We start from the raw sequence: 26,489 nt of genomic DNA, 5'->3' as shown, positions 1-26,489 counted from the left end.
GGGGACGACAGAGGATGAGATGGCTGGATGGCATCACTGACTCAATGGACATGAGTTTGAGTGAACTCCAGGAGTTGGTGAGGGACAGGGAGGCCTGGCATGGTGAAATTCATGAGGTTGCACAAAGCCGGACTGAGCTGTACTGAACTGAAACTATGGTGGAAGTAATGAAGATAATGGTGACCTCCTTCAAAAGATCCCATGCATGTACTGCAACACTCAGTACCCCGAAACCTGCAGCAGGCCACCACCGACACACGCCTCCACTGGAGATGCCGGAACAGTCACAGGCAAGTCTGGTCAGTCTCTTATGGGGTCAGAAGAAAAACTACCTGAATAACTCTTGGCCTTACCAGTGCTCCATGCCTTTTTTTGTATGTCAACCAAAGGCATGTATTTCTCTTCTGGAATATTACTCCCTGGAAATATTTTTTTTTATTTCTGACACTGAATTTAATATATTGAGGCTTTCCCTCCTTGAAAGACAGGCCTCTGACTAAATTCTTAGTAGATTCAGAGATTGTTTGCTACATTATTATTTGTTAACAATTTGTGCAGGGTTGGTCTCCTCCATTCTTGTAAGAGAATGTTTATTTTTTCCCCTGGCAAATGTATTAGATCTGAACTGAAAACTCACATGTTTCTCCCAGTTTTTTGGTTTCTTGGTGGAAAGGCTAGGCTCTTCTCTCCTTTGACCTATGACTCAAAACACTGCTGATGTGGAACATTCCTCCTTTCCAACATCACTATGAAAGCCTTGGCATGCCATGGCCCTTTCATGCAATGTGAGGGAAAGTACTGATGCAGGGTTTTGGCTTTTATCTGCTATTTTAGCTGCTCTTGGAGATCTCAATATTCTTTTAATATAAGACTTAACCTGTTAGAGCTTAAAAGGACTTTAGAGATCAATCTAATCCCCTGATTTTATTAATGTGGAAACTAAGGCTCAGTAGAATGAATGTGGAAACTAAGGCTCATTAAAATGTTGTAGAGCCAACAGCATTTCCTACTGGTTAAAAGTGTGACCTCAGGAGTCAGATGAACCTGAGTTTGAATCCTAGTTCTGATACTTACTAACTGCTTGAACTTTGGTTCTGAAAACTTCCATAGTCTAAGGCTATGTGAAACTTAGAGATTTTCTCAACTTCTCTGAGCTTCAGCTACATAATCAACAAAGTATTAATTATAATAGTGTCTATCTTATAAGGATGCTGTAAAGATTAAATGGAATAGAGCATCTAAAGTACTCCTTTCACTGCTTGGCAGATAGTAAGTATGAAATGCATATTACTATTATAAATGTTGCTATTTTTATACTGGAGAAGGAATGAACTTGCCCAAAGTTGCACGAGAATTAAAAGATGCATCTGGGACTAAAATGGAGATTTCAACTCTTAACTCAGTGCTGTTTCCTCTACACTATGCTACTTCTTTTTAAAATATATATATATATTTTTAATTGGAGGATAATTACTTTACAATGTTGTGATGGTTTTTGCCATGCAGACTGCTTCTTTATCAAGATTTCTTTGAGGAATCTCCAAGTCTTCCCCAATATAGCTGAATTATAGTATTCAATGCTGTTATTATTACTTAGAACATTCTTAGTTCTAAGAACATTTTTAAATATATAGTAGATAAAATACAAAAGAAGAAATGTTTTCAAAGCTCTGCAATTCACAATTAAAATAAAGAGAAACTTTACTTTGAAACTAGAAAGATAAAGGAGAAGATGGAGTATTTTTCTCAATATTTGGATTTGATTTCAATTCTGTCCAGTCTTTTCTGTCAACTTGATATTTATGGATTTATAAATGAGCTGTTTGGGTCAAGGGCTTCCTGAAAGATCTAGGTTAAAATGACTTTAGAGAAAGTCATTGGCCTCTGTGAGGCCAACATATTCCAGGGGTCTAAGGAAAAAGCAAGAAATGAGGAATGGAAGGTTAGGCAGAAAGGGAATAAACAGTGAAACGGTCAATGGAAGAGGAACTGAAGGACAGAAAAGACAGCATGCTTGGGGAAATAAAAAGAGTGAGCTCAATGAAGAGATAGACCTCCAAGAGCTGGCACTAACATACAGGATAAGTTGTTTAATGACTACTCTTATTCCTTTCAGAGAAGGGACTAGGTAAAAAGAGATAGGAGTTGTACCATCTCTCTCATTGGTTTTCTAGTAAGGGCAGAATTCACCCATAAACTTCTTAACTTCTTCTGGCTGTGATCTACACTTGTACAACCACACCCAGCAAATAGGTTAAAATCAATTGGACCAAATATACACTACTCTCAGATTAAAGCTAATTAACCTTGCACATCTCTCATCCTCTTGATAACTTTCAGACTCTAAGCCTCTGGACTCTGATTTCTGCCTACAAAACAGAAACTGACTCATAGAATATAAAGAAAAGACTTGTAGTTGCTAAGAGTGAGGGTGGATGCAGGAAGAAAGGATGGAAGTTTGGGATTAGGAGACACAAACTATTATATATGGGGGTCTCCCTGGTGGCTCAATCTGTAAAGAATCTTTCTGCAATGCAGGAGACCCAGGTTCCATCCCTGGGTTGGAAAGATACTTGGAGAAGGAAATGGCTACCCACTCCAGTATTCTTGTCTGAAAAATCCCATGGACAGGGGAGCCTGACAGGCTACTGTATATATAGAATGGATAAACAACAAAGTCCTACTGTATAGCCCAGGGAATATTATTCAATGTCCTGTGATAAGCCATAATGAAAAAGAATATATATTGAAGAGCCTAAGCCACTCCATTTTGCCAAAAAAAACCCTCCATTTTAGAGTTCTGAGGAAAGAGTCTTTGGAAATGCCCTGACCTCAGCCCACCACCTGCGAGCCAATCAGATCCCAGATCAGGATCTCCTGACTTTATGTTCAGGACTTATGACCTGCCCGGGAAATTCGAATTAAGCCCGGGAAATGAGAACCAATCAGAACCCATGGCCAGCCCAGGAAATGAAAACCAATCAGAACCCAACACCTAACCCTTCCACAGAAAGTAAACAATTAGATGTCTCCCAACCCGGAAACTCCTGTTTTTCGAATTTTTCACGCGAGAATACCCTATATAGGCAATGTAACCCAGAGTTCGGGGCTCGTCTCCTTAACCGCTGAGTCGGTAACAGTGGGAGCCCCAGCTCGAGCTTGGTAATAAAAACTCTCTTGCTTTGGGTCACCGGTGCAGGTCATTGGGAGACATCCCCGGCCCCTTCGGAGGGGACGGAGTGCCCCTCTTCTCTGTAGACAATAGCGGGTTGCTCCCGCTGAACGGCCAGAGGCCATTGTCTTACTCTCAGTTTTGCCTCCGGACTCCCGGAGGTCTGTATCTTCTGTCTCTCTGTCTGTCTGTGTGGCTATCTGTACTGTCTGTGTTAATTTACCAACATTTGACTGATCTAGGAATGATGGGGCAAAGTAAATCTAACCTTACCCCTCTATCCCTGATCACTGACCATTTTAGGGAGGTCAAGATGTGTGCACATGACCTCAGCATGGAAATTAAGAAAGATAAATTAATCACTTTTTGCAGCGCGGAATGGCCAACCTTCCAAGTGGGATGGCCCCCAGAGGGCACCTTTGACTTGGAACCCGTGCACCGAGTCTGAGACATCATCTTCTGACCACGGAGCAGACACCCTGACCAAGTTCCCTATGTCATAGTATGGGAAGATCTCATATTGCGCCCCCCTCCATGGGTAAAACCTTTCTTGCCTCAACAGGGATTCTCCACCGCACAGGTGCTGGTGACACATGTAGGAAAGAACCTGAAAGATCCCAAGGAACCTGAACCAACGGCGCCGCTGTACCCCATTTTACAAGGGGGAACAGAGGAAGAACTTCTCTTCCCACCCCCTTACCAACCCCTCGAGCCACTGTGGGCCCCTGCTATCCCTCCACCTAGGGCCAATGCATCAGAAGGGGGGCCTGCAAAAAATACTCGCCATAGGCCAGCCATGTCTCCGGCGGGGCCAGTAGACTCAACTGTTGCCCTCCCTTTACAAGTGGCCGGTCCCCTCAATGAGGAAGGGAACCAACCTCATCAATATTGGCCCTTCTCTACCAGTGGCCTATATAACTGGAGGTCACAGAATGCTAAGTTCTCAGATAACCCTAGAGATCTAACTAACCTTCTAGAAACTGTGCTTTTTACTCATCAGCCCACACGGGACGACTGCCAACAGCTGCTCCAGATTTTCTTCACCACGGAAGAGAGAGAGAGAATACAGAATGAGGCCTGTAAAAGGGTCCCAGGGACAAACGGAGAACCCACCACTAATATAGATGAAATTAACACCTCTTTTCCTTTATCGCGACCTGACTGGGATTACAATAAGGCAGAAGGTAAGGAGAGGCTCCAGGTCTACCACCAGACTCTGTTGGGGGGGCTCAAGGCAGTTGCATGGAAACCCACTAACCTAGCTAGAGTAGGAGATGTTCAACAAGGCCCCACTGAAAGTCCAGCCGCTTATCTGGAAAGGCTGATGGAAGTCTTTACACAATACACCCCCATGGACCCAGAAGCAGAAGGCACTCAGGCTGCTTTGATAATGCACTTTGTCAACCAGGCGGCTCCAGACATCAGGAAAAAGTTACAAAAACTAGAACGCCTGGGTGAAAAGAGTATCCAGGATTTAATAACAGTGGCAGATAGGGTCTACAATACTCAAGAGGCACAACACCACCCCCAACTAACCTTGTTGCAATACGTAGATGACCTCTTAGTTGCAGCAAAAGACCAACAGACTTGCCTCATGGGCACCCGAAAACTACTGTGGACCCTTGGAAAATTAGGGTACCAAGCCTCAGCCAAAAAGGCTCAGATATGCCAACCAGAGGTCACCTACTTAGGGTATGTGTTAAAAGAAGTCAGAGGTGGCTGCCAGAGGCACGAAAGGAGATGGTACTCAAAATACCGACCCCAGACTCACCTCGAAGGGTGAGAGAATTCTTGGGATCTGCTGGCTTCTGCCATCTTTGGATTCCAAACTATGCGGAACTGACTAAACCCTTATATGAAGCCACCAAAAGTACCACACCTTTCAGCTGGACAGAACAGATGGAGGCCACCTTCAAAACTATTAAAACAGCTCTGCTGTCAGCCCCCGCCGTAGGGTTGCCTGACGTCACAAAACCCTTTCTCCTGTATGTGGATGAAAAACAAGGAGTAGCAAAAGGGGTGCTGATGCAACATTTGGGACCTTGGAAATCCCCCATGCTGGCCATGCCTCAGCATGATTGTGGCCGTGGCCCTAATGGTCAAAGATGCAGACAAACTGACACTACGGCAGGAGTTACATATTACCGCAACCCATGCCATTGAGGGCATACTGAAACAACCCCCAGATAGAAGGATCAGCAATGCTTGGCTGACCCACTACCAGGGACTACGGCTAAACCCCTCCAGAATCATCTTTCTACCACCTACTGCTCTCAATCCAGCTACATTGCTTCCTAACCTGGACTTTGAAGCCCTGATCCATGACTGCAGCAACATACTAGCTCAGGTGCGTGGGAAGCGAGAGGACTTGCAAGATCACCCCCTGGCAGATGCTGAGGTCACCTGGTATACCGACGGGAGCAGTTTCGTTTGAGATGGACTCAGGTATGCGGGAGTGGATGGAAACCCAAATTGTGTGGGCAGAAGCACTACCTCCAGGTACTTCGGCTCAAAGGGCTGAACTAATCGCCCTAACAAAAGCCCTCCAGTTGGGAAAGGACAAAAAGCTTAAGATCACTACCAATAGCTGATACACCTTTGCTACTGCCCACATACACGGGGCCATCTACAGAGAGAGGGGACTCCTCACAGCCGAGGGAAAGACGATTAAAAACAAAGAAGAAATAAAAGCTCTCCTCTCAGCATTATGGCTTCTTAAAAAACTAGCCATAATACACTGCCTGGGGCACCAGAAGCCAGACACCCCAATCTCAAGGGGAAACAACTTGGCCGACAGGGCAGCCAGGGATGCAGCCCAGAATACCATGATAGAGGCCACTCTTCAGCTGCCTGACCCTGGGAGCCCTATTCTCCCAGCTTTGCCCAATTACTCAACAAGAGACTTAGACTGGATAAAAAAGCCTGCCTATGGCCCAACAGCTGGATGGGTGGTGGAGAGCAGCAGACAGCTCTCTAATCCTCCCATAAGAACTAGGAAAACAAGTATTACTAAAAATGCATCATGCCACTCACCTGGGAACCCACAAGATGCAAGACCTGATTAGACATGTCAAGATTACCATGAAAGATGTCAGGACGATAATAGGACACATCATATCAAACTACAAAGCATGCCAGCTCACGAACGCTGTCCCTCATCTGGCCAACCAAGGAATTAGAGAATGGGGGACAAGACCAGGAACTTATTGGGAGGTGGACTTCACTGAGGTAAAACCGGGTAAATATGGATACAAATACCTGTTGGTGTTCATAGATACCTTCTCAGGGTGGGTAGAAGCTTTCCCCACCAAGAGAGAAACAGCACAGGTGGCGGCCAAAAAGCTAACTGAAGACATCTTGCCATGGTTCGGGTTTCCGGCACAGGTGGGGTCAGATAATGGGCCAGCCTTCATGTCTCAGGTAAGCCAGAGGGTAGCCCGGGCTTTGGGGGCTAGATGGAAGCTGCACTGTGCCTATAGGCCCCAGAGCTCAGGGCAAGTGGAAAGGATGAATAGGACGCCTAAAGAGACATTAGCAAAACTAGTTGTTGAGACTGGTGGGGACTGGGTGGCTCTCCTCCCCTTTGCCCTGTACTGGGTGCAGAACTCACCCTACCAACTGGGACTCACCTCTTTTGAAATCATGTATGGGATACCTCCCCCAATAATCCCTAACCTAAAGGCAGAAGTGTTAATGCATGTAAGAATTAAAGATTTTAAAATTAAAAATAAAATAAAATAAAATAAAATAAAATTAAAAAAAAAAAAAAAAGAAATAGATGATCAGAAGTTGCTTTTTTGTCTCCAGTCCTTACAATACTCCCACAGGGACACATGGAAGAGGCTCAAAGCACTATCTAAATCAGGCCCTCCACCTGAACCTCACTGCTACCGGCCAGGAGACTGGGTGTACGTGTGCCGTCATCGCCAAGAGACCCTAGAGCCTAGGTGGAAGGGACCCTTCCTTGTCGTCTTGATGACACCAATTGTTCTCAAAGTTGACAGCATCTCTGCTTGGGTCCACTACACCCACACATGGCCTGCGTACCTGTTCGCCTTACAAGAAGAGTTCCTCCCCCAGTGGAAGGCTGAATTGGACAAAATTAACCCGCTCAAGCTAAAATTGTGATGACAACAAAAGTAGGTAGAATGGCTACCCGGCTACTCCTGGTGCTCTCCCTCCTGGGCTGGAAGGCTTTAGGTGTGGCCCAGGACCAAAATTCACAGCAAACTTTTAAAGTAACCTGGAAACTATGAAATGGAGAGACATACGATGTGCTGAACCAGACGACTGCCACGCACCCTGTAAACACATGGTGGCCCGACTTATACTTCCACCTAAAAGAATTGATGGAGACTTCCAGGGCACGTGTTTATCTGTGGAAAGTGGGTTTCTATGCATGTCCAGGGCACAAAAGAGACCGGATAAAGACTTGTGGCAGCATGCACAGTTGTCACTGTAAGGCATGGGAATGTGTGACTTCAAATGATGGCTGGTGGAAATGGAGTGTGGCCAGGCCATTGGACCTGGTCACGATGACTTTCGTAAATCCTATCACCTCAGACATGTAGAACAAGTGATTTACCAGTAATTGCCCTGACTGTGACCTCTTCAAGGTCTCCTTCACTTCTGAAGGACAGAGGGACATAAGATGGACATCGGGACTTGTCTGGGGTATACAGGGCCTCTGATTATCTTACTTTTACTACTCACCTTCAGGCTGTGTTTATTGAACAAGTTAATGACCTTCATCAAGAGCCACATCAACATGGTGCAGCTTATGGTGCTCAGGTCCCAATATACAGCTCTGCCAGTGGCCCCCTTATCGGAAGAAAATATAGAGCTGGTTACAGACCCATGATTGGGTCTGTCCTGGGTCCTTGAGAAGTGGGGAATGAAGAGCCTAAGCCACTCCATTTTGCCAAAAAAAAAAAAAAAAAAAGACTCCATTTTAGAGTTCTGAGGAGTCTTTGGAAATCCCCTGACCTCAGCCCACCACCTGCGAGCCAATCAGATCCCAGATCAGGATCTCCTGACTTTACATTCAGGACTTAGGACCTGCCTGGGAAATTCGAATTAAGCCCGGGAAATGAGAACCAATCAGAACCCATGGCCAGCCCAGGAAATGAAAACCAATCAGAACCCAACACCTAACCCTTCCACAGAAAGTAAACAATTAGATGTCTCCCAACCCAGAAACTCCTGTTTTTCGAATTTTTCACGCGAGAATACCCTATAAAAGCAATGTAACCCAGAGTTCGGGGCTCCTCTCCTTAGCCGCTGAGTCGGTAACGGTGGGAGCCCCAGCTCGAGCTTGGTAATAAAAACTCTCTTGCTTTTGCATCGGATATCGGCTCCCTGGTGGTCATTGGGAGATTTCGTGACTTGGGTATAACAATATAACTGAATCTCTTTGCTGTATAGTTGATTACTTCAATAAATTGTTTTAAAAAGTATTAGAATATTCTTGCTTGGGAAAGGAGCTTATATTTAATAGAATGAAAGGAGTTTACAGACGTAATTGTTGACTTTAAAATTCCATGAAGGGAATTCCCTGGAGGTCCAGGGGTTAAGACTTGGTGCTTTCACTGCAATGACCCGAGTTCAATCCTTGGTCATGGAACAAAGGTTCCACAAGTTACATGATGCAGCTCCCCCCTCCCCCCCCAAAATAAAATCCATGAATATATCCTTCCATTTTTTTCTCCCTTAGCCATTGTTTTTTGGAATAAGCTTTTATATTCACATTAACAAGGTGAGGGGACTTCCCAGGTATCTCGATGGTAAAGAATCCAGCTGCCAATTCAGAAGATGCAGGAGATGTGGGTTAGATCCCTGGCTTGGGAAGATCCCCAGAATAGGAAATGGCAACCCACTCCAGTATTTTTGCCTGGAAAATCCCATGGACAGAGGAGCCTGGCAGGCTATAGTCCATAGCATCTCAAAGAGTCAGACATTACTGAGCAACTGAACACGTATGTAACAAGGTGAGGAACAGTTCTCTTCCATGCTAAGAAACTTGGGTTCCTTCCTACCTTTGATTGATTGTCTTCTTTCTTCAGTTGCCCACTAATTTCAGTGGGTCTTAGTTTTCCCCAATACACCTACAGAAATAATTGTATATAATGGAGGATTTTAAATCCTGAGGAAAAAGAGAAAACTTCAGCAATGTAAAAAACTTCTCAAAGTAGTTGATTCACTATAGAAGGAACTTTAAAATTTTATATCCTTTTAACCACTGTGAAAAGTTTGGAAAGTTTTGTCTGGCTGTTTTAGTGAGCAATTTATGATTCTGTTCAATCAAAAACATTTATTGGGTTCCTATTATGTGCCAAAGTAGAAAAGACCCTGATTCTGGGAAAGATTAAAGGCAGGAGGAGAAGGGGACGGCAGAGGATGAGATGGTTGGATGGCATCACCAACTCAATGGACATGAGTTTGAGTAAACTCTGGGAGTTGGTGATGGACAGAGAGGCCTGGCTTGCTATGGTCCATGGGGTCACGAGGAGTCAGACAGGACTGAGTGACTAAACTGAACTGAACTACGGGCCAGGCTCTGAGGTAAGTAGACACTATGCCAGTTCTACAAGGAAAAGTTCATCAGGGTGTTGTTTTAAGTGGAGCTACTAGAGAGCAGATTTAGCCCTGAGAAACCCCTGGCAAGGACCAGTTTTACCATGGCAAGTCCCGCCAAAAGTTAATACTAAAATATTTCCGCTCCCATTCTTATCCCCTATAGCCATTGACATGTGGTTAGGAATAGGCTTACCATTTCAAACTTTCTTCTTGGCATACTATCCCAAACCCTGAGTTATATACTCTGTGGCAAACTACCCTGAACTTGGAATGAATATACAGGTAAATAAGCAAGAAGAATAGAGAGCATTAAGGGAGAGAAAGAGAAGTATTTTGCCTATGAGCCATCCAGGACTGGATATGAATTGGGATACCCTAGAAAGTGAAGAGGAACTAAAAAGCCTCTTGATGAAAGTGAAAGAGGAGAGTGAAAAAGTTGGCTTAAAGCTCAACATTCAGAAAACAAAGATCATGGCATCCGGTCCCATCATATCATGGGAAATAGATGGGGAAACAGTGAAAACAGTGTCAGACTTTATTTTGGGGGGCTCCAAAATCACTGCAGATGGTGAGTGCAGCCATGAAATTAAAAGACATTTACTCCTTGGAAGAAAAGTTATGACCAACCTAGATAGCATATTGGAAAGCAAAGACATTACTTTGCCAACAAAGGTCCATCTAGTCAAGGCTATGGTTTTTCCAGTGTACATGTATGCATGTGAGAGTTGGGCTGTAAAGAAAGCTGAGTGCCAAAGAATTGATGCTTTTGAACTGTGGTGTTGGAGAAGACTCTTTTTTTAAATTTAAATTTATTTATTTTAATTGGAGGCTAATTACTTTACAATATTGTATTGGCTTTGCCATAAATCAACATGAATCCGCTACGGGTGTATACATGTTCCCAATCCTGAACTCCCCTCCCACCCCCCTCCCCATATCATCCCTTGGAGAAGACTCTTGAGAGTCCCTTGGACTGCAAGGAGATCCAACCAGTCCATTCTGAGGGAGATCAGCCCTGGGATTTCTTTGGAAGGAGTGATGCTAAAGCTGAAACTCCAATACTTTGGCCACCTCATGAGAAGAGTTGACTCATTGGAAAATACTCTGATGCTGGGAGGGATTGGGGGCAGGAGGAGAAGGGAATAAGATGGTTGAATGGCATCACTGACTCGATGGACGTGAATCTGAGCAAACTCCGGGAGTTGGTGATGGACAGGAAGGCCTGGCGTGCTGTGATTTATGGGGTCACAAAGAGTCGGACACGACTGAGTGACTGGACTGAACTGAACTGAATTGAATCTTCAAACTAGAAAGACAATCTTTTTTTTAAGTATTTATTTTAATTGGAGGACAATTACTTTACAAGGTTGTGATGATTTTTTGCCATACATCAACATGAATTGGCTATGGGTATACATGTGTCCCCCGATCGTGAACCTCCCTCCCCACCTGGATTGTCACAGTGTACCAGCTTTTGGTGCCCTGCTTCATGCATTGAACTTGCACTGGTCATCTGTTTTACATATGGTAATATACATGTTTCAGAGCTATTCTCTCAATTCATCCCACCCTTGCATTCTCCCACTGAATCCAAAAGTCTGTTCTTCTTTGCTGTCCTGCATGTAGTGTCGTCATTACTGAAACCAGAAAGACAATTTTTATAGTCTATCTAGTTAGAAAATTTGCCCCAAGGGCACGGCATCATACCCCAGAGCCCTATATTATGCCTGAGCTTCAGTCCTGGATCCTTATATAGCCCTACTTCCTTCTCTATGGTTCTTGCTTTTCTATAATAGATGAAGCACTAAAAATAGATACTCCCAGCCTAAGAATTTCAGACATATTATGCCTTCTGTACTGTATTATTTGAATATATCTGAGCTTAGGTCACTATTAATGGATTCAGTTTATACCCTTCTACCCCACTGTGCCTTATCTTTAGATTCCACTTCTGTTCATGCAAGTTAGGATATCAAGTTACCAAATTCTGCTCAAATGTTAGGACCCTGCTCTGGTATGTGCTCTTGTGCCAAGCATGGATTTGTAAGCATTAATCCCACTGCTATTTTAACATTGTCCATATCCTGTTCCCTCTGTTTTAACATGACACCCAGATTTCTGATTACAGTTTTTCCCTTTGGATCCATTATACACTTGAGCCACTTATTCTGTCGGACTTGACTTCTATCTTATTCTCCTCATATTGCCTGTGAGTGAGACTTATTCTCCAGAGAACTGTCTGTGGGGAACCCAGCTTCAGGGTCTGCAAAGCAAGCATGAAACAGCAGCTTCTTGGTTTTGAAGCCAAGTCCTACCCTTGGTTAGGAAGCTGACAACACTGATGTAATATCTACATAAAAGAGTTAAATCAGACATGGCCAAAACATTTCAAATTCTGACCTATTGTTGGTGAGGACAGACATTCCTGGAGTCTTGCCACCCCCAGGAATGTATAAATGGGCAGACCTGAATTAGAATCTTCACAGGTGGTAGACAGAAGGGAGACAGAGTGGACAGCACGGGCTGAGAGCAGCAATCAGGTAAGATTTCTGATTGCTATGGTATATGAACTAGCCTGAGCCTTTCATTTAGATTGTCTGTGTGTGTCCGTGTGTGTGTATGTGTGTGTATTCTGGGCACTGAGAGCTTCTCAAGCAAGTTTCACTCAAATCACAGATTTCTCCTCTGGAACAGTAGAGTGCTCTACCTTTCTTTCTCCCCTGCTTCACACTTACCACACAGTTAGGTTATGCCTGAAGAGTTTTTGGTGCTTATAGTCTTTTCCTGAGGATGACTGGACTTCTCTAGGAGAGAGTAAAGCTGATGAACAACAACTATCAGCTGGCCTCATTAAGGATGATGCTGGCAAGAGAAGAAGTGGAGGGAAGAATGAAAGCTGTTCTTAAGCCAGGTAGGACTTGAAGGGAGAAACCAGGGAGTTAGGGATCTTGTGTGAAAGCTAAGGAGGTCTTGAGAGTGATACCAGAAGTGTTGGCATGAGATCTGTTTGGATAATAATTTCTCACACTTCTACAGTGCTCTTTGCTTTGCAAAGTGCTTCCATCTCTGTGATTTCATTGGGCCCTTCTAGTACCTCTGTGAGGTTGTTAGATTCAATATTAGAGGAGAAGGAATTTGCTCAAGCTCACAAAATGATTCAATGACAGAGATGGAACTAAAAACCTAGGCTCCTGCTTCCCTCTCCTGTGTCCTCCCACAGAAGCAAACTGGCTACCTCTGAAAGCCAATGAAGACCCAACTTCTCTGTGGTGAGTAGATTTTCAACTGTGTTCTTAGAACAGCAATGGCCAACTTCTCTGTGGTGAGTAGGTTTTCAACTGTGTTCTTAGAACAGCAATGGAAGCCTCAGAGTGGAGGATTATTTTTTTACTGGTTATTCCTGTGGCCTGGAGCTCTTTTTCCTTAATACATTCAAAGAGCTTTTCAGAATTCAACTTTACTTTCTTTAGCAGCCATTTTTCTAATCTCTTTTCTAACAGATAGTTGTTGGTTATTGTTATTGTTTAGTCATGTCCAACTCTTGGCTCCTCCACCCATGGGATTTCCCAGGCAAGAACACCGAAGTAGGTTGCCATTTCCTTCTTCAGGGGAACTTCTCAACACAGGGATTGGAACTGTATCTCTTGCATCTTCTGCATTACAGGCAGATTCTTTACCAATGAGCCACTAGGGAAGCCCTGTTGGTTATTGCTTTCTTTTATTATTCCATTTTTTAAAATGTTTATTTCTGCTATTTAAGCTGATTACCATGCCAAACACTGATTTTTCTTCCTGCAGAGCACTGGAATTAAGTGGGCAGGTCTTATACATTCCTTATGAGGATCACTTGGTTGTGCACTGTTTACAGCCAGCCATCTGAAGTGCCTCTTGAGAAACCTATATGCAGGTCAGGAAGCAACAGTTAGAACTGAACATGGAACAACAGACTGGTTCCAAATAGGAAAAGGAGTACGTCAAGGCCGTATATTGTCACCCTGCTTATTTTACTTAAATGAAGGGTACATCATAAAAAATGCTTGGCTGGAGGAATCATAAGCTGGAATCAAGATTGCCAGAAGAAATGACACCACCTTTATGGCAGAAAGTGAAGAGGAACTAAAAAGCCTCTTGATGAAAGTGAAAGAGGAGAGTGAAAATTTGGCTTAAAGCTCAACATTCAGAAAAGTAAGATCATGGCATCTGGTCCCATCATTTCATGGGAAATAGATGGGAAACAGTGGAAACAGTGTCAGACTTTATTTTGGGGGGCTCCAAAATCACTGTACATGGTGATTGCAGCCATGAAATTAAAAGATGCTTACTCCTTGGAAGGGAAGTTATGACCAACCTAGATAGTATATTCAAAAGTAGAAAAATTACTTTGCCAACAAAGGTCTGCCTAGTCAAGGCTATGGTTTTCCAGTGGTCATGTATGGATGTGAAAGTTGGACTGTGAAGAAAGCTGAGCACAGAAGAATTGATGCTTTTGAACTGTGGTGTTAGAGAAGACTCTTGGGAGTCCCTTGGACTGCAAGGAGATCCAACCAGTCCATTCTAAAGGAGATCAGTCCTGGGTGTTCTTCGGAAGGAATGATGCTGAAGCTGAAACTCTAATACTTTGGCCACCTCATGCGAAGAGTTAACTCATTGGGAAAGACTGTGATGCTGGGAGGGATTGGGGGCAGGAGGAGAAGGGAACAACAGAGGATGAGATGGCTGGATGGCATCACCGCCTCGATGGACGTGAGTTTGAGTGAACTCCAGGAGTTGGTGATGGACAGGGAGGCCTGGCGTGCTGCAATTCATGGGGTTGCAAAGAGTCGGACAGGACTGAGTGACTGAACTGACTGATTTGAAGTGTGGTTGCTCTTCTAGAGAAGGACACCAGCATCAGCATTGAGAAACACAGGGACTCAGAGATTAATCAGGTAATCTCTCTTTGAATGATTATCTTCAAGCATTATTCTGGTTGTGCAGGTGAGCTGGAAAAATCGGCATTTTCTCTCCCCTCATCAGTAGGCAGAACTGTTCCGGGAATATGACAAGTGGAGTTGATCTCCATGGGGCTGTAAATTTAAGGTACTCCTGTGGGCAGACAGTAAGTAAGGAAGGCATTTCATAAACTGGTACTAAAAGACCTAGAGCATGTATATGCAAATACATAAATATCCCATTCCCCCTCTGCAGCTACCTCCACCTGCTTCTCCAAGGTACAGCAGCCAGGGGTGGCTTTCTTTCCTCTCTTTCATACATGCACCCTCAAACTGACCTCTAAGTGACTGATCTTTTGCTCTCAGACTTCCCTGTTATTTCTTGTAACACAAATGTTGAGAGAGAGAGAACAGCATATGATTACGTTAGGGCCCTCAATTCCTAGTGATGACCCTACCTTTAAGCAAGTTACTGAGCACAGACATACCTGGAAAGAGTACCTACCCACTCTTCTTCCCACTTCATAATTGTGATATGGCCCTTCTTTCTTTCCACAACTACAGGAATAACTCAGCTTCTCTCCAGAATCAAGCAAATCTCTGACTATAGAAGTCAATTTGGTAGCTGCCCTAACTTTGAATTCCTATAGTTCCTGAGCTATGTCACTACTGTTTAAACTATGTCACTACTGTTTAAACTATGTCACTACTATGTCACTACTGTTTAAAACTATGATAATAATATATGAAAGTTTAAGAGAAAATCTCAAAAGTATGTCATGTATATAAACAGATTTTGACTTACACTCTGGAGGAATCTGATTTACATTACCCCACTTGAGATTCATGTCTTAGTTATTAAAACACTGAGAGTGCTATTGATGATTTAGCCTTATCAAAATGATAACAAATCAGTTTATTTCCCAGACCTTAAAACTTTTGAAAGTTGCTACTGGATGCACAATCCCCTTCTCCACCTCCAAACCCTCCAGTTTCTTCCTTAAAGATGGTTTCCTGTCTTTGTTTAAATAAAATTTATTTCCTTCTTCAGATGTACCCTCCCTTAAATCTTTACACAGTGAGTATATGATCCATTCATAAAGCTGTGTAAGAGCTTAATCTGGACACTGTACTGTTTTAAATTACATTAGTCTTGTTTAAATTGCATTAGTTTTGTCTATTGGTGGTGATGGGTTTTTTTGTTTGTTTCTGGATTTTTTTTTTTTCCAGCAGCTACTGGTTTACTGTGCTTATGATCAACGGCAACAACAAAAAACCCTTCCAGTGTTTTTAAGGCAGTCCTCCTTGTGTAGATAGTTTATAAACTAATTAAGATACTTTGCATTAATTACTTCCATTTCATATGGCTAGATTTTAGTCATTCTTTTAGATTGACATCACACTCATGTGCTCACCCTTCTGGTTTTGTCATCTGCTCATTAAAAAACACATTCCTTTTCTTTTTTCATCATGAGAGCCTGATATCAATGTGAATAAAGTAGGAGAGCCTATAACTTTCCACTATTGTCAGCAAGGAATTAATACATCTGTTAGAGTGTTTGGTTGTTGTGATTGTTTAGTTGCTAAGTCATGTCCAACTCTTTTGTGACCCCATGAGCTGTAGCCCACAGGCTCCTCTGTCCATGGAATTTTCTGGGCAAGAATACTGAAGTGGGTTGCCATTTCCTACTCCAAGGGATCTTCCTGACTGAGGAATTGAAACTGCATCTATTGCATTTCCTTCATTTGCAGGCGGATTCTTCATCACTGAGGCACCTCTGAAGCCCCAGAATGGTTGGTTACTTAACTATATATCCTCCTACTTTTTCTGGCCACATTTTGTTTGCCTAACAACAGGAAGATTATGCTTTGTTCATTTCGGATATGATACCTGTAAGGCATCTATCTGATCTATTAGACTATTCATACTATCAAAAAAAGAAATGAGGTTAGTTCGGGCTAAATTGTTCTCTGTAAACCTTTGCTAACTTGTTGAAGACAAAATGGTCTCTATCTTGCCAGTTCAAGTTATTTGGATTTAAGAAAGATAAATTATATGCTGTCAGAGCACCTATACTGTCCTGACCAACCCCAGAAGCGGAACTCAACTTCCAATTAACAGAGCTCATGTTTCAGAAGTCATTTTTAACATGAAAGTGACCCAGAAGTCAGTATGATAGACAGAAATAAAAGCTGGAAAACGGAGAGAACATGACCCTACCTTTGTCTAATAGGAAAGAAACGGAGGGAAATACTGGTCTGTCACCTTTCCTGTTCATTTTAAGCAATCTTATTTCTTTCTTTATAGTTTGGGATAGAGACCAAGTGGAAATTTAAAGTATGTGTGTTAGTAGGTGGATTTAAGCAGACTTAAAAGTCAAAAGGAAGCAAAAAGACTTAAGGCAGCTGTAGTCAGTAAAAAGAGAGTAACTTGAGGTCAAAAGTTCGACTGAAATATGAGACTCTGGTACATATTAGGTAAGTGCCCTTGAGTAAGTCATTTAATACTTTTGAGCCCTGGTTTCTGGGTTTTTGCTTTTTTTTTTTTTTTTTCTCTCCAGATGAATGGTACTGCATAAAGTTGTTGTGAAGATTAAAATCCTTCCTTCAAAAGGTATAAAAGCAGAGAAACTGTGTTCAACAGGGACTTACTTTCCTGCTGCTCTAACTTTAGGGACTGTCTTTTTGGGGGAATCTTATTTTGCCATTTTGTAATGTTATATTAGTACAAGATACACATGTGAATCTGATAAAATGTGTAGGAATCTCCATGCCTTTTCACTTGATGGTAAAGCTTGAAATTTAGACAGCATCATTAATGTTGAGTATTTTATAATTTTTTACCTTAGAAATTCAAAGTATGTTTTTTTCTTTAACCTGAATTCCTTATCATTAACCTGTATTAGACAAATCAAGATTTTTTTTTCAGTTTTTTGAACTGGAAAGTTAAGGTATAGCTAAATTATTTAGATAAGTGGTCTCCAACATAGGCTGTGTAAAACAAGCTATTGGGATATGGTAAGAAAAATAATGTAACTATAGTTACTGTTGACTCAATCTTTTACATTTTCTGCCTTTTGTGTAAGTTTTGTATATAATTAGATTGCTACATTAATATAATTTCCCTACAAATTTGGGGAACACATATCCAAAATTTACTGATAGGTTGCACAAATTTTAAAGATCACTGCTTTGGAGGATGATAGAAATAAGATCAGAGAACTTTTGCCAGAAATTCACTGTGCCTGAAACCAAATACTTCTGTTTCTCCTATGAATCTGCTTTTCCTTTTGATGTACCTACTTCTATCAATGATATGATCATTCTCTTAGTTATTAAAACTAGGAACTTAGGAATCCTTCCTCGTCTTGTCTCATTTATCACATAAAATTAGTTGCTGTGTTCATTATTTCTGAAATATCTATCATATCTGCTTCTCTCCTTTAATTCTATAGCCACCATGCTAATTCATGCTTTAGGTTTTTGTTTTTTTTTTTGTAGCTGTTTGCTTGCTTGCTTGTTTGTTTTTAGCATGATTACTGCAGTATTGTAACAGCTTCCTAACTGGCTCATTTTCTCTTGGCCTAATTTAACCTATCCACTTTTTTTGTCTGCATATCTGTCTTATCCTTCTTAATTAAAATATGTGAAGCTATGGGCAATGTCTTTTAACTTCCTATTTAGTGCTTTGCATGTGGTAGGCACTCAAACATTTCTAAGTGCATAAAATTAGACTGGGATTTATTTTTTTGTCTGGAACTGAGAATTAGGGTTCAGGCCTTGAGGTTCAAACTCACATAGTTCTCTACGATTTGTACTACCAAGTAATGTTAATCTAGCAGTCTAAGAAAGCAGTGCTTCCTAGGATTATATTCAGAGATCAAATTTGCCAACGTCTGCTGGATCAACGAAAAAGCAAGAGAGTTCCAGAAAAACATCTATTTCTGCTTTATTGACTATGCCAAAGCCTTTGACTGTGTGGATCACAATAAACTGTGGAAAATTCTGAAAGAGATGGGAATACCAGACCACCCGACCTGCCTCTTGAGAAACCTATATGCAGGTCAGGAAGCAACAGTTAGAACTGCACATGGAACAACAGACTGGTTCCAAATAGGAAAAGGAGTACATCAAGGCTTTATATTGTCACCCTGTTTATTTACCTTATATGCAGAGTACATCATGAGAAACCTTGGGCTGGAGGAAGCACAAACTGGAAACAAGACTGCAGAGAGAAATATCAATAACCTCAAATATTCAGATGACACCACTCTTATGGCAGAAAGTGATCCAAAATCACTGCAGATGGTGATTCCAGCCGTGAAATTAAAAGACGCTTACTCCTTGGAAGGAAAGTTATGACCAACCTATACAGCATATTACAAAGCAGAGACATTACTTTGCCAACAAAGGTCCATCTAGTCAAGGCTATGGTTTTTCCAGTGGTCATGTGAGTTGGACTATGAAGAAAGCTGAGTGCAGAAGACTTGATGCTTTTGAACTGTGGTGTTGGAGAAGACTCTTGAGAGTCCCTTGGACTGCAAGGAGATCCTACCAGTCCATCCAAAAGGAGATCAGTCCTGTGTGTTCATTGGAAGGACTCATGTTGAATCTGAAACTCCAGTACTTTGGCCACCTGATGCGAAGAGCTGACTCATTGGAAAAGACCCTGATGCTGGGAAAGATTGAGGACAGAAGGAGAAGGAGATGACAGAGGATAAGATGGTTGGATGGCACCACCAACTCAATGGACATGGGTTTTGGTGGGCTCCCGGAGTTGGTGATGGACAGGGAGGCCTGGCATGCTGCGGTTCATGGGGTCACAAAGAGTCGGACATGACTGAGCAACCGAACTGAACTGATTCATTTATTCTTGTTAGGTACTCTGTAGAATCTCAGTTTCTCTGAGAAAAGCATTTCATGAATAAAATAAACATTATCATAGATGAAATGCCACTTCTCTTTTTCAATACATGCTTGCAGGGTGTATTTTTTTCTTTCTTTTTCCCCCCTCCAAAGCCATTTGTTTATTCATTATTTTTTAATAAATTTACTTATTTTAATTGGAGGTTAATTACTTTACAATATTGTATTGGTTTTGCCATACATCAACATGTATCCACCACAGGTATACACGTGTTCCTCATCCTGAACCCCCCTCCCTCCTCCTTACCCATATTGTCTTGGGAATCAGAGTTGAATTCTAGGCTGCACTTTTTCATCAACTTCTTGTGATTACCTCGGTGAATTGTTACAAATCATATGTTTGCTATGTTTATAGAAATAATCAGATCTTCCCTTCCTCCCTCTTTACCTACCTTCGTCCAGCTATCTTATAGAGATAGAAGAAATGTGATCCTACATTTTACATGACTAAATATTCTTAAAAGAAAAACTCTTAAAATTCAGAACAATGTAATAAAGTTGCCTCTTGGGAAGAAAAGGAATTGAGAATAAGATCAAACTGGTTCATTCTTGTATAATTATGAATTTGTTACCTTATTCAAAAATCTTCACAAATAGTATATATGAAGTAGCTCCATGACTATTTATTTAATGAATAGATAGTAATGCTTATAGTCTTTCATGTTCATGCTACACATATACTTGGTGGGTTCTGCCCTCCTTCCTTCCACCTACCCAGCCACCAGTTCTAACATTTCCCCTTGAGTTCCCCATGACAATTACAATTTGCTTCTGTATGGTATTTAGAATATAAACCATCATGTTCTTTCTATTAATACAAATCTCTCCCATTTTCATTTTAAGCACCAATTCACTAACATATTTAATATACATATTATTCATTTTTAGTTGTATGTTTCAAGCTCAAGCCTTCTTCCTTTTTTTTTTTTTTTTACCAGATTGTTTTAGCATCAAAGAAACTGAGCACTCAATGCTGATATTGGCAGCAGTTGGCCTCTCCTTGTTTAAGACTGATTATAGCCAACTTCTTTAGGTTTGCATGACAAAGAGGCTGCTGATAGCACCACTGATTGCTCTGTTTATCCCATGCCAAAGAATCCATTAATTCAGTGCAAAATTGATTTGCAACTGGAAACTACAAAGAAACAACTGGTTTCTAAACTATCAGATCAGTAAGATATTTAAAAAATTGTTACTGAGCTGGGGTGTGATTCAAGAATGTGCACACCCATGTGATTAGATAATGCATTCTATCTACATACATTTTTCCTTGAAGATCATGTAATATATGCAAAATTTGAAAATGCAGGGAAGTAAATGATACTGTATAGGCTATTTCAAGTAAGTTACTTGTTATGAATCATCTCAGAGCAGCTACTGTAGCAAATTTCTAAGCAATAATTGACTGTTGAGAATATGTTCTTTTGGTCATTTTAAGTAGAAAAAAATCCCAGAGGCACTCTCTTGACCTGCTTCCAATTTGGTGTATTAAATTTTGCCATAAAGCCACTGCTTTTAGTAGTTTCAGTTAGCCCACTCCAATACTCTTGCCTGGAAAATCCCATGGACGGAGGAGCCTGGTAGGCTGCAGTCCATGGGGTCATTAAGAGTTGGCACGACTAAACAACTTCACTTTCACTTTTCACTTTCATGCATTGGAGAAGGAAATTGCAACCCACTCCAGTGTTCTTTCCTGGAGAATCCCAGGGACGGAGAGCCTGATGGGCTGCCGTTTATGGAGTCGCACAGAATCGGACATGACTGAAGAGACTTAGCAGCAAGGTAGGGCCTCTACAGTTAGATCCATTTCATACTTCTTATCAAAGCTTAATATAACAGTTTGTCTGAGCTTCAACACTGTCAAATGTACTCCAACACAGAATTGGTTTTGTTACAAAGACGTATGAACAAATTTCTACAACTGTTATGTTTGTGAACACTTTTTAAACTATGAAGAGTATAAATAACTTCATGGTACTACGGAGGATGGAATTTTGGTCTTTCAGTACTGAGATTTTATAAAACTGTCAGACATGTTGGAAACAGGAATTTATTGTCCTGTAGGCACACTCTGCATATACAGAAGGAACTGGAAAGATATACATTATGGTACACAAACAAAAAGTAGGGAGTGAAGTTAATTTATTCTAAAATTCGGATCACAAAATCTTATGAGAGCAAACCTAGCTTTTGTGACTGGTTTCAGAAAACAACTAATAAAAGGCAAGTATATAAATTGGTCCTGACTGACATGTTTCCTACTGGCTTCTTAGAATTTGTGCATGGGTTCTTAATAGCCAAGACCCGTTTATCATAAGGGTCTAATACTTCATTTTATTTTAAGATCATATATACTTATTGCCACTACATTCACAAAGAGAGGAAGTGCCTTAGTTATACCCTTCTTAATTCCTGTTAATGCACAAGGGGATGTCTCTCCTTTGATCCACAGGCTAAGAATTAATTTTATAAAGTTAATGAGTTAATTAGCTATCAAATTAAGAATTAATTTTATAAAAATGACATATTGCATGCAAAGTATTTTCATATAAGCTATAACCATTCATCCCCATTACAATCCCTATTTCGCAGTTGACAGAAGTAAAGTTTACATATGTTGCCATTCATCCAAGGTCACAAATTAATAAAAGGCAGAATTGTTATCAGAGCTCCTCATCCTCCTGAATTACTAATAATGAGACTGGAAGAATTTACCTCAACCTGAACCCAAATATAAGCACTTGGAAAGAAACCATCTCCTAAGAGATGCTTTCTTTGCTGCTAACCTGTTATAAATTCTTCATAATATGAAATCAGTTGCCAATATTCTTACAGTAATTTTCTTTTGGACTATAAACATCCTAATAACTTGAAATAGTCTCTATAAATGTCACCTTGCAGACTGTCACTAAGACATGGTGTATAAGCAGGGTTTATCAACCCTCTCTAGTTACTAAACTAATGCCTGGAAATTCTCTCTCCATTTGCTAAAGCTACATTCATAATTGTTTCATGCAAGCTTTTAAAATATATACTTATTAACAGGTAACTGTGGAAAAAACAGAATGAAGGAATAGGAATCTGAAGGTCAGGTTTTATGTTCTGGCTTTGTTGCTGTGACCTTGCACAAGCTACTTAGTCTATGGGAAACCAACATTAAATGATTGGTTGTGATGACTAACACCATTACATAATTGGTGTTTGTGAAGAGCTTTGTAAACTGTGACATTAACAACAAGTGAAGTTGCTCAGTCGTGTCTGACTCTTTGTGACCCCGTGGACTGTAGCCCACCAGGCTCCTCCATCCATGGAATTTTCTAGGCAAGAGTACTGGAGTGTGTTGCCATTTCCTTCTCCAGGGGATCTTCTTGACCCAGGGATCAAACCTGGGTCTCCCACATTGCAGGCAGATGCTTTACCCGCTGAGCCACCAGGGAATCCCAGTAAACTGTGAAGTACCATATAAAGTTTATACAGTAAGTGTAATGGCTGAATCTGAATATTGCACAAGATAACAATTTAGAGGACTATGAACAAGTGAACTGTGTTAGAGGATTTGCTTAATGGCTAAATTATTTGTCTTTTGACCAAAATTTATTGCTTTGTTATTATAGTTCCTCCCCAGTGCATGTCTTGATAATGTTCAGTTAACAATAGAATGATTTTATCAGCATTATTTGAGAGAGAATTATTAGTGAACCAAATGTGGTAAGGTACTGTCTCATTTTAAACTCAACCTTATATTTTTCATATGTCAGTCTCTCTTAATTTGCTGGTGAATCTTGGGACAATAACTTTTTTAAAAATTTATTTATTTTAATTGGAGGCTAATTACTTTGCAATATTGTAGCGGTTTTTACCATACATTGACATGAATCAGCCATGGGTGTACATGTGCCCCCCATCCTGAACCCCTCTTCCACCTCCCTCTCCATCCCATCACTCAGGGTCATCCCAGTGCACTGACCCTGAGTGCCCGGTCTCATGCATCGAACCTGGACTGGCAATCTAGTTCACATATGGTAATATACATGTTTCAATGCTATTCTCAAATCATTGCACCTTTGTTTTCTCCCACAAAGTCCAAAAGTCTCTTCTTTACATCTGTGTCTCTTTTGCTGTCTCACATACAGGGTTATTGTTACCATCTTTCTAAATTCCATACATATGCATTAATTGGAAAAGGCAATGGAAACCCTCTCCAGAACTCTTGCCTGGAAAATCTCATGGACAGAGGAGCCTGGTAGGCTGCAGTCCCTGGGATTGCTGCAAGTTGGACACGAACGAGCAGCTTCGCTTTCACTTTCCACTTTCATGCATTGGAGAAGGAAATGGCAACCCACTCCAGTGTTCTTGCCTGGAGAATCCCAGGGATGGGGGAGTCTGGTGGGCTCCCATCTGTGGAGTCGTACAGAGTTGGACACGACTGAACAGACTCAGCAGCAGCAGCATGCATTAATATATGCATATTGGTGTATGCATACCAATTGGTGTATTGGTATTTTTCTTTCTGACTTACTTCACTCTGTATGAGAGTCTTCCCTGGTGGCTCAGATGGTAAAGCATCTGCCCGCAATGCGAGAGACCTGGGTTCGATCCCTGGGTTGGGAAGATCTCCTGGAGAAGGAAATGGCAACCCACTCCAGTACTCTTGCCCAGAGAATCCCATGGACGGAGGAGCCTGGTAGGCTCCAGTCCATGGCGTCGCAAGGAGTTAGACATGACTGAGCGACTTCACTCACTCACTCACTCTGTATAATAGGCTCCAGTTTCATCCACCTTACTAGAACTGATTCAAATGTATACTTTTTCAAGGCTGAGTAATACTCCATTGTGTATATGTACCACAGCTTTCTTATCCATTCATCTGCCGATGGACATCTAGGTTGCTTCCATGTCCTGGCTCTTATAAACAGTGCTGCGATGAACATTGGAGTACACGTGTCTCTTTCAATTCTGGTTTCCTCAGTGTGTATGCCCAGCAGTGGGATTGCTGGTTCCTATGGCATTTCTATTTCCATTTTTTTAAGGAATCTCCACACTGTTCCCTGTAGTGGCTGTACTAGTTTGTATTCCCACCAACAGTGTAAGAGGGTTCCCTTTTCTCCGCACCCTGTCCACGATTTATTGTTTGTAGACATTTGGATAGCAGCCATTCTGACTGGCTTGCAATGGTACCTCACTGTGGTTTTGATTTGCATTTCTCTGATAATGAGTGATGAGCATCTTTTCATGTGTTTGTTAGCCATCTGTATGTCTTCTTTGGAGAAATGTCTGTTTAGTTCTTTGGTGCATTTTTTGATTGGGTCTTTTTTTTTTCTGGAATTGAGCTGTAGGAGTTGCTTGTATATTTTTGAAATTAATTCTTTCATTTGCTTCATTTGCTATTATTTTCTCCAATTCTGAAGGCTGTCTTTTCACCTTTCTTAGAGTTTCCTTCATTGTGCAGAGGCTTTTGAGTTTAATTAGATCCGATTTGTTTATTTTTGCTTTTATTTCCATTACTCTGAGAGGTGGGTCATAGAGGAGGGTGCTGTGCTTTATGTTGAAGAGTGTTTTACTTACATTTTCCTCTAGGAGTTTTATAGTTTCTGGTCTTACATTTAGATCTTTAATCAATTTTGAGTTTATTTTTGTGTATGGTGTTAGAAAGTGTTCCAGTTTCATTCTTTCACAAGTGGCTGACAAGTTTTCCCAGCACCATTTGTTAAAGAGATTGTCTTTTCTCCGTTGTATAGTCTTGCCTCCTTTATCGAAGATAAGGTGTCCATAAGTGTGTGGATTTATCTCTGGGCTTTCTATTTTGTTCCATTGATCTATATTTCTGTCTTTGTGCCAGTACCATATTGTCTTGATGACTGGCTTTGTAGTAGAGCCTGAAGTCAGGCAGGTTGATTCCTCCAGTTCCATTCTTCTTTCTCAAGATTGCTTTGGCTTTTCGAGGGGTTTTGTATTTCCACACAAATTGCGAAATTATTTATTCTAGTTCTCTGAAAAATACCATTGGTAGCTTGATAGGGATTGCATTACATTGAATCCACAAATTGTTTCGGGTAGTATACTCATTTTCACTATATTGATTCTTTCAATCCATGAGCATGGCATATTTCTCCATCTGTTTGTGTCCTCTTTGATTTCTTTTACCAGTGTTTTATAGTTTTATATATATAAGTCTTTTGTTTCTTTAGGTAGATATATTCCTAAGTATTTTATTCTTTTCTTTGCAATGGTGAATGGATTTTTTTCCTTAATTTCTTCTTCTGTTTTCCCATTGTTAATGTATAGGAATGCAAGGGATTTCTGTGTGTTGATTTTATATTCTGCAAATTTACTATATTCATTTATTAGCTCTACTAATTTTCAGGTGGAGTCTTTAGGGTTTTCTATGTAGAGGATTGTGTCATCTGCAAACAGTGAGTTTTACTTCTTCTTTTCCAATCTGGATTTCTTTTATTTCTTTTTCTGCTCTGATTTCAGTGGCCAAAACTTCCAAAACTAGAATAGTAGTGGAGAGAATGGGCATACTTGTCTTATTCCTGACTTTAGGGGAAATGCTTTCAATTTTTCATCACTGAGGATAATGTTTGCTGTCGTTTATCATATATAGCTTTTATTATGTTGAGGTATATTCCTTCTATTCTTGCTTTCTGGAGAGTTTTTATCATAAATGGATGTTGAATTTTGTCAAAGGCTTTCTCTGCATCTATTGAGATAATCATATGGTTTTTATCTTTAAATTTGTTAATGTGGTGTATTACATTGATTGATTTGCAGATGTTGAAGAATCCTTGCATACCTGGGATAAACCCACTTGGTCATGATGTACGATTTTTAATATGTTGTTGGATTCTGTTTGCTAGAATTTTGTTAAGGATTTTTGCATC

At 41.0% G+C, this 26,489-nt stretch overlaps 2 protein-coding genes across 3 annotated transcripts in view; both read left to right on the top strand.

Annotated features, from left to right (window-relative positions):
- LOC132658852 (uncharacterized) overlaps positions 1–8,520 on the top strand; it is a 91,146-nt gene extending 82,626 nt beyond the window's left edge. The window contains exons 2-3 of the mRNA XM_060408379.1: positions 4,173–6,592; positions 6,980–8,520. Coding sequence (XP_060264362.1) covers positions 6,188–6,592; positions 6,980–7,300 — 726 coding nt within the window. The 5' untranslated portion in view covers positions 4,173–6,187 and the 3' untranslated portion in view covers positions 7,301–8,520. The remainder of the gene's footprint in view (positions 1–4,172; positions 6,593–6,979) is intronic.
- A 3,354-nt stretch (positions 8,521–11,874) lies between these two features.
- RPS6KA6 (ribosomal protein S6 kinase A6) overlaps positions 11,875–26,489 on the top strand; it is a 254,839-nt gene continuing 240,224 nt past the window's right edge. For both annotated transcript variants that reach the window (XM_060408374.1, XM_060408372.1), the window contains exon 1: positions 11,875–12,288. In XM_060408374.1, coding sequence (XP_060264357.1) covers positions 12,205–12,288 — 84 coding nt within the window. In that variant the 5' untranslated portion in view covers positions 11,875–12,204. The remainder of the gene's footprint in view (positions 12,289–26,489) is intronic.

The sequence above is a fragment of the Ovis aries genome, chromosome X (genome assembly GCF_016772045.2).
Source record: "Ovis aries strain OAR_USU_Benz2616 breed Rambouillet chromosome X, ARS-UI_Ramb_v3.0, whole genome shotgun sequence".
In the NCBI taxonomy this organism is placed as follows: Eukaryota; Metazoa; Chordata; class Mammalia; order Artiodactyla; family Bovidae; genus Ovis; species Ovis aries.
Note: the sequence above shows the minus strand (reverse complement) of the source record. Positions and strands in the feature narration are given on the sequence as shown.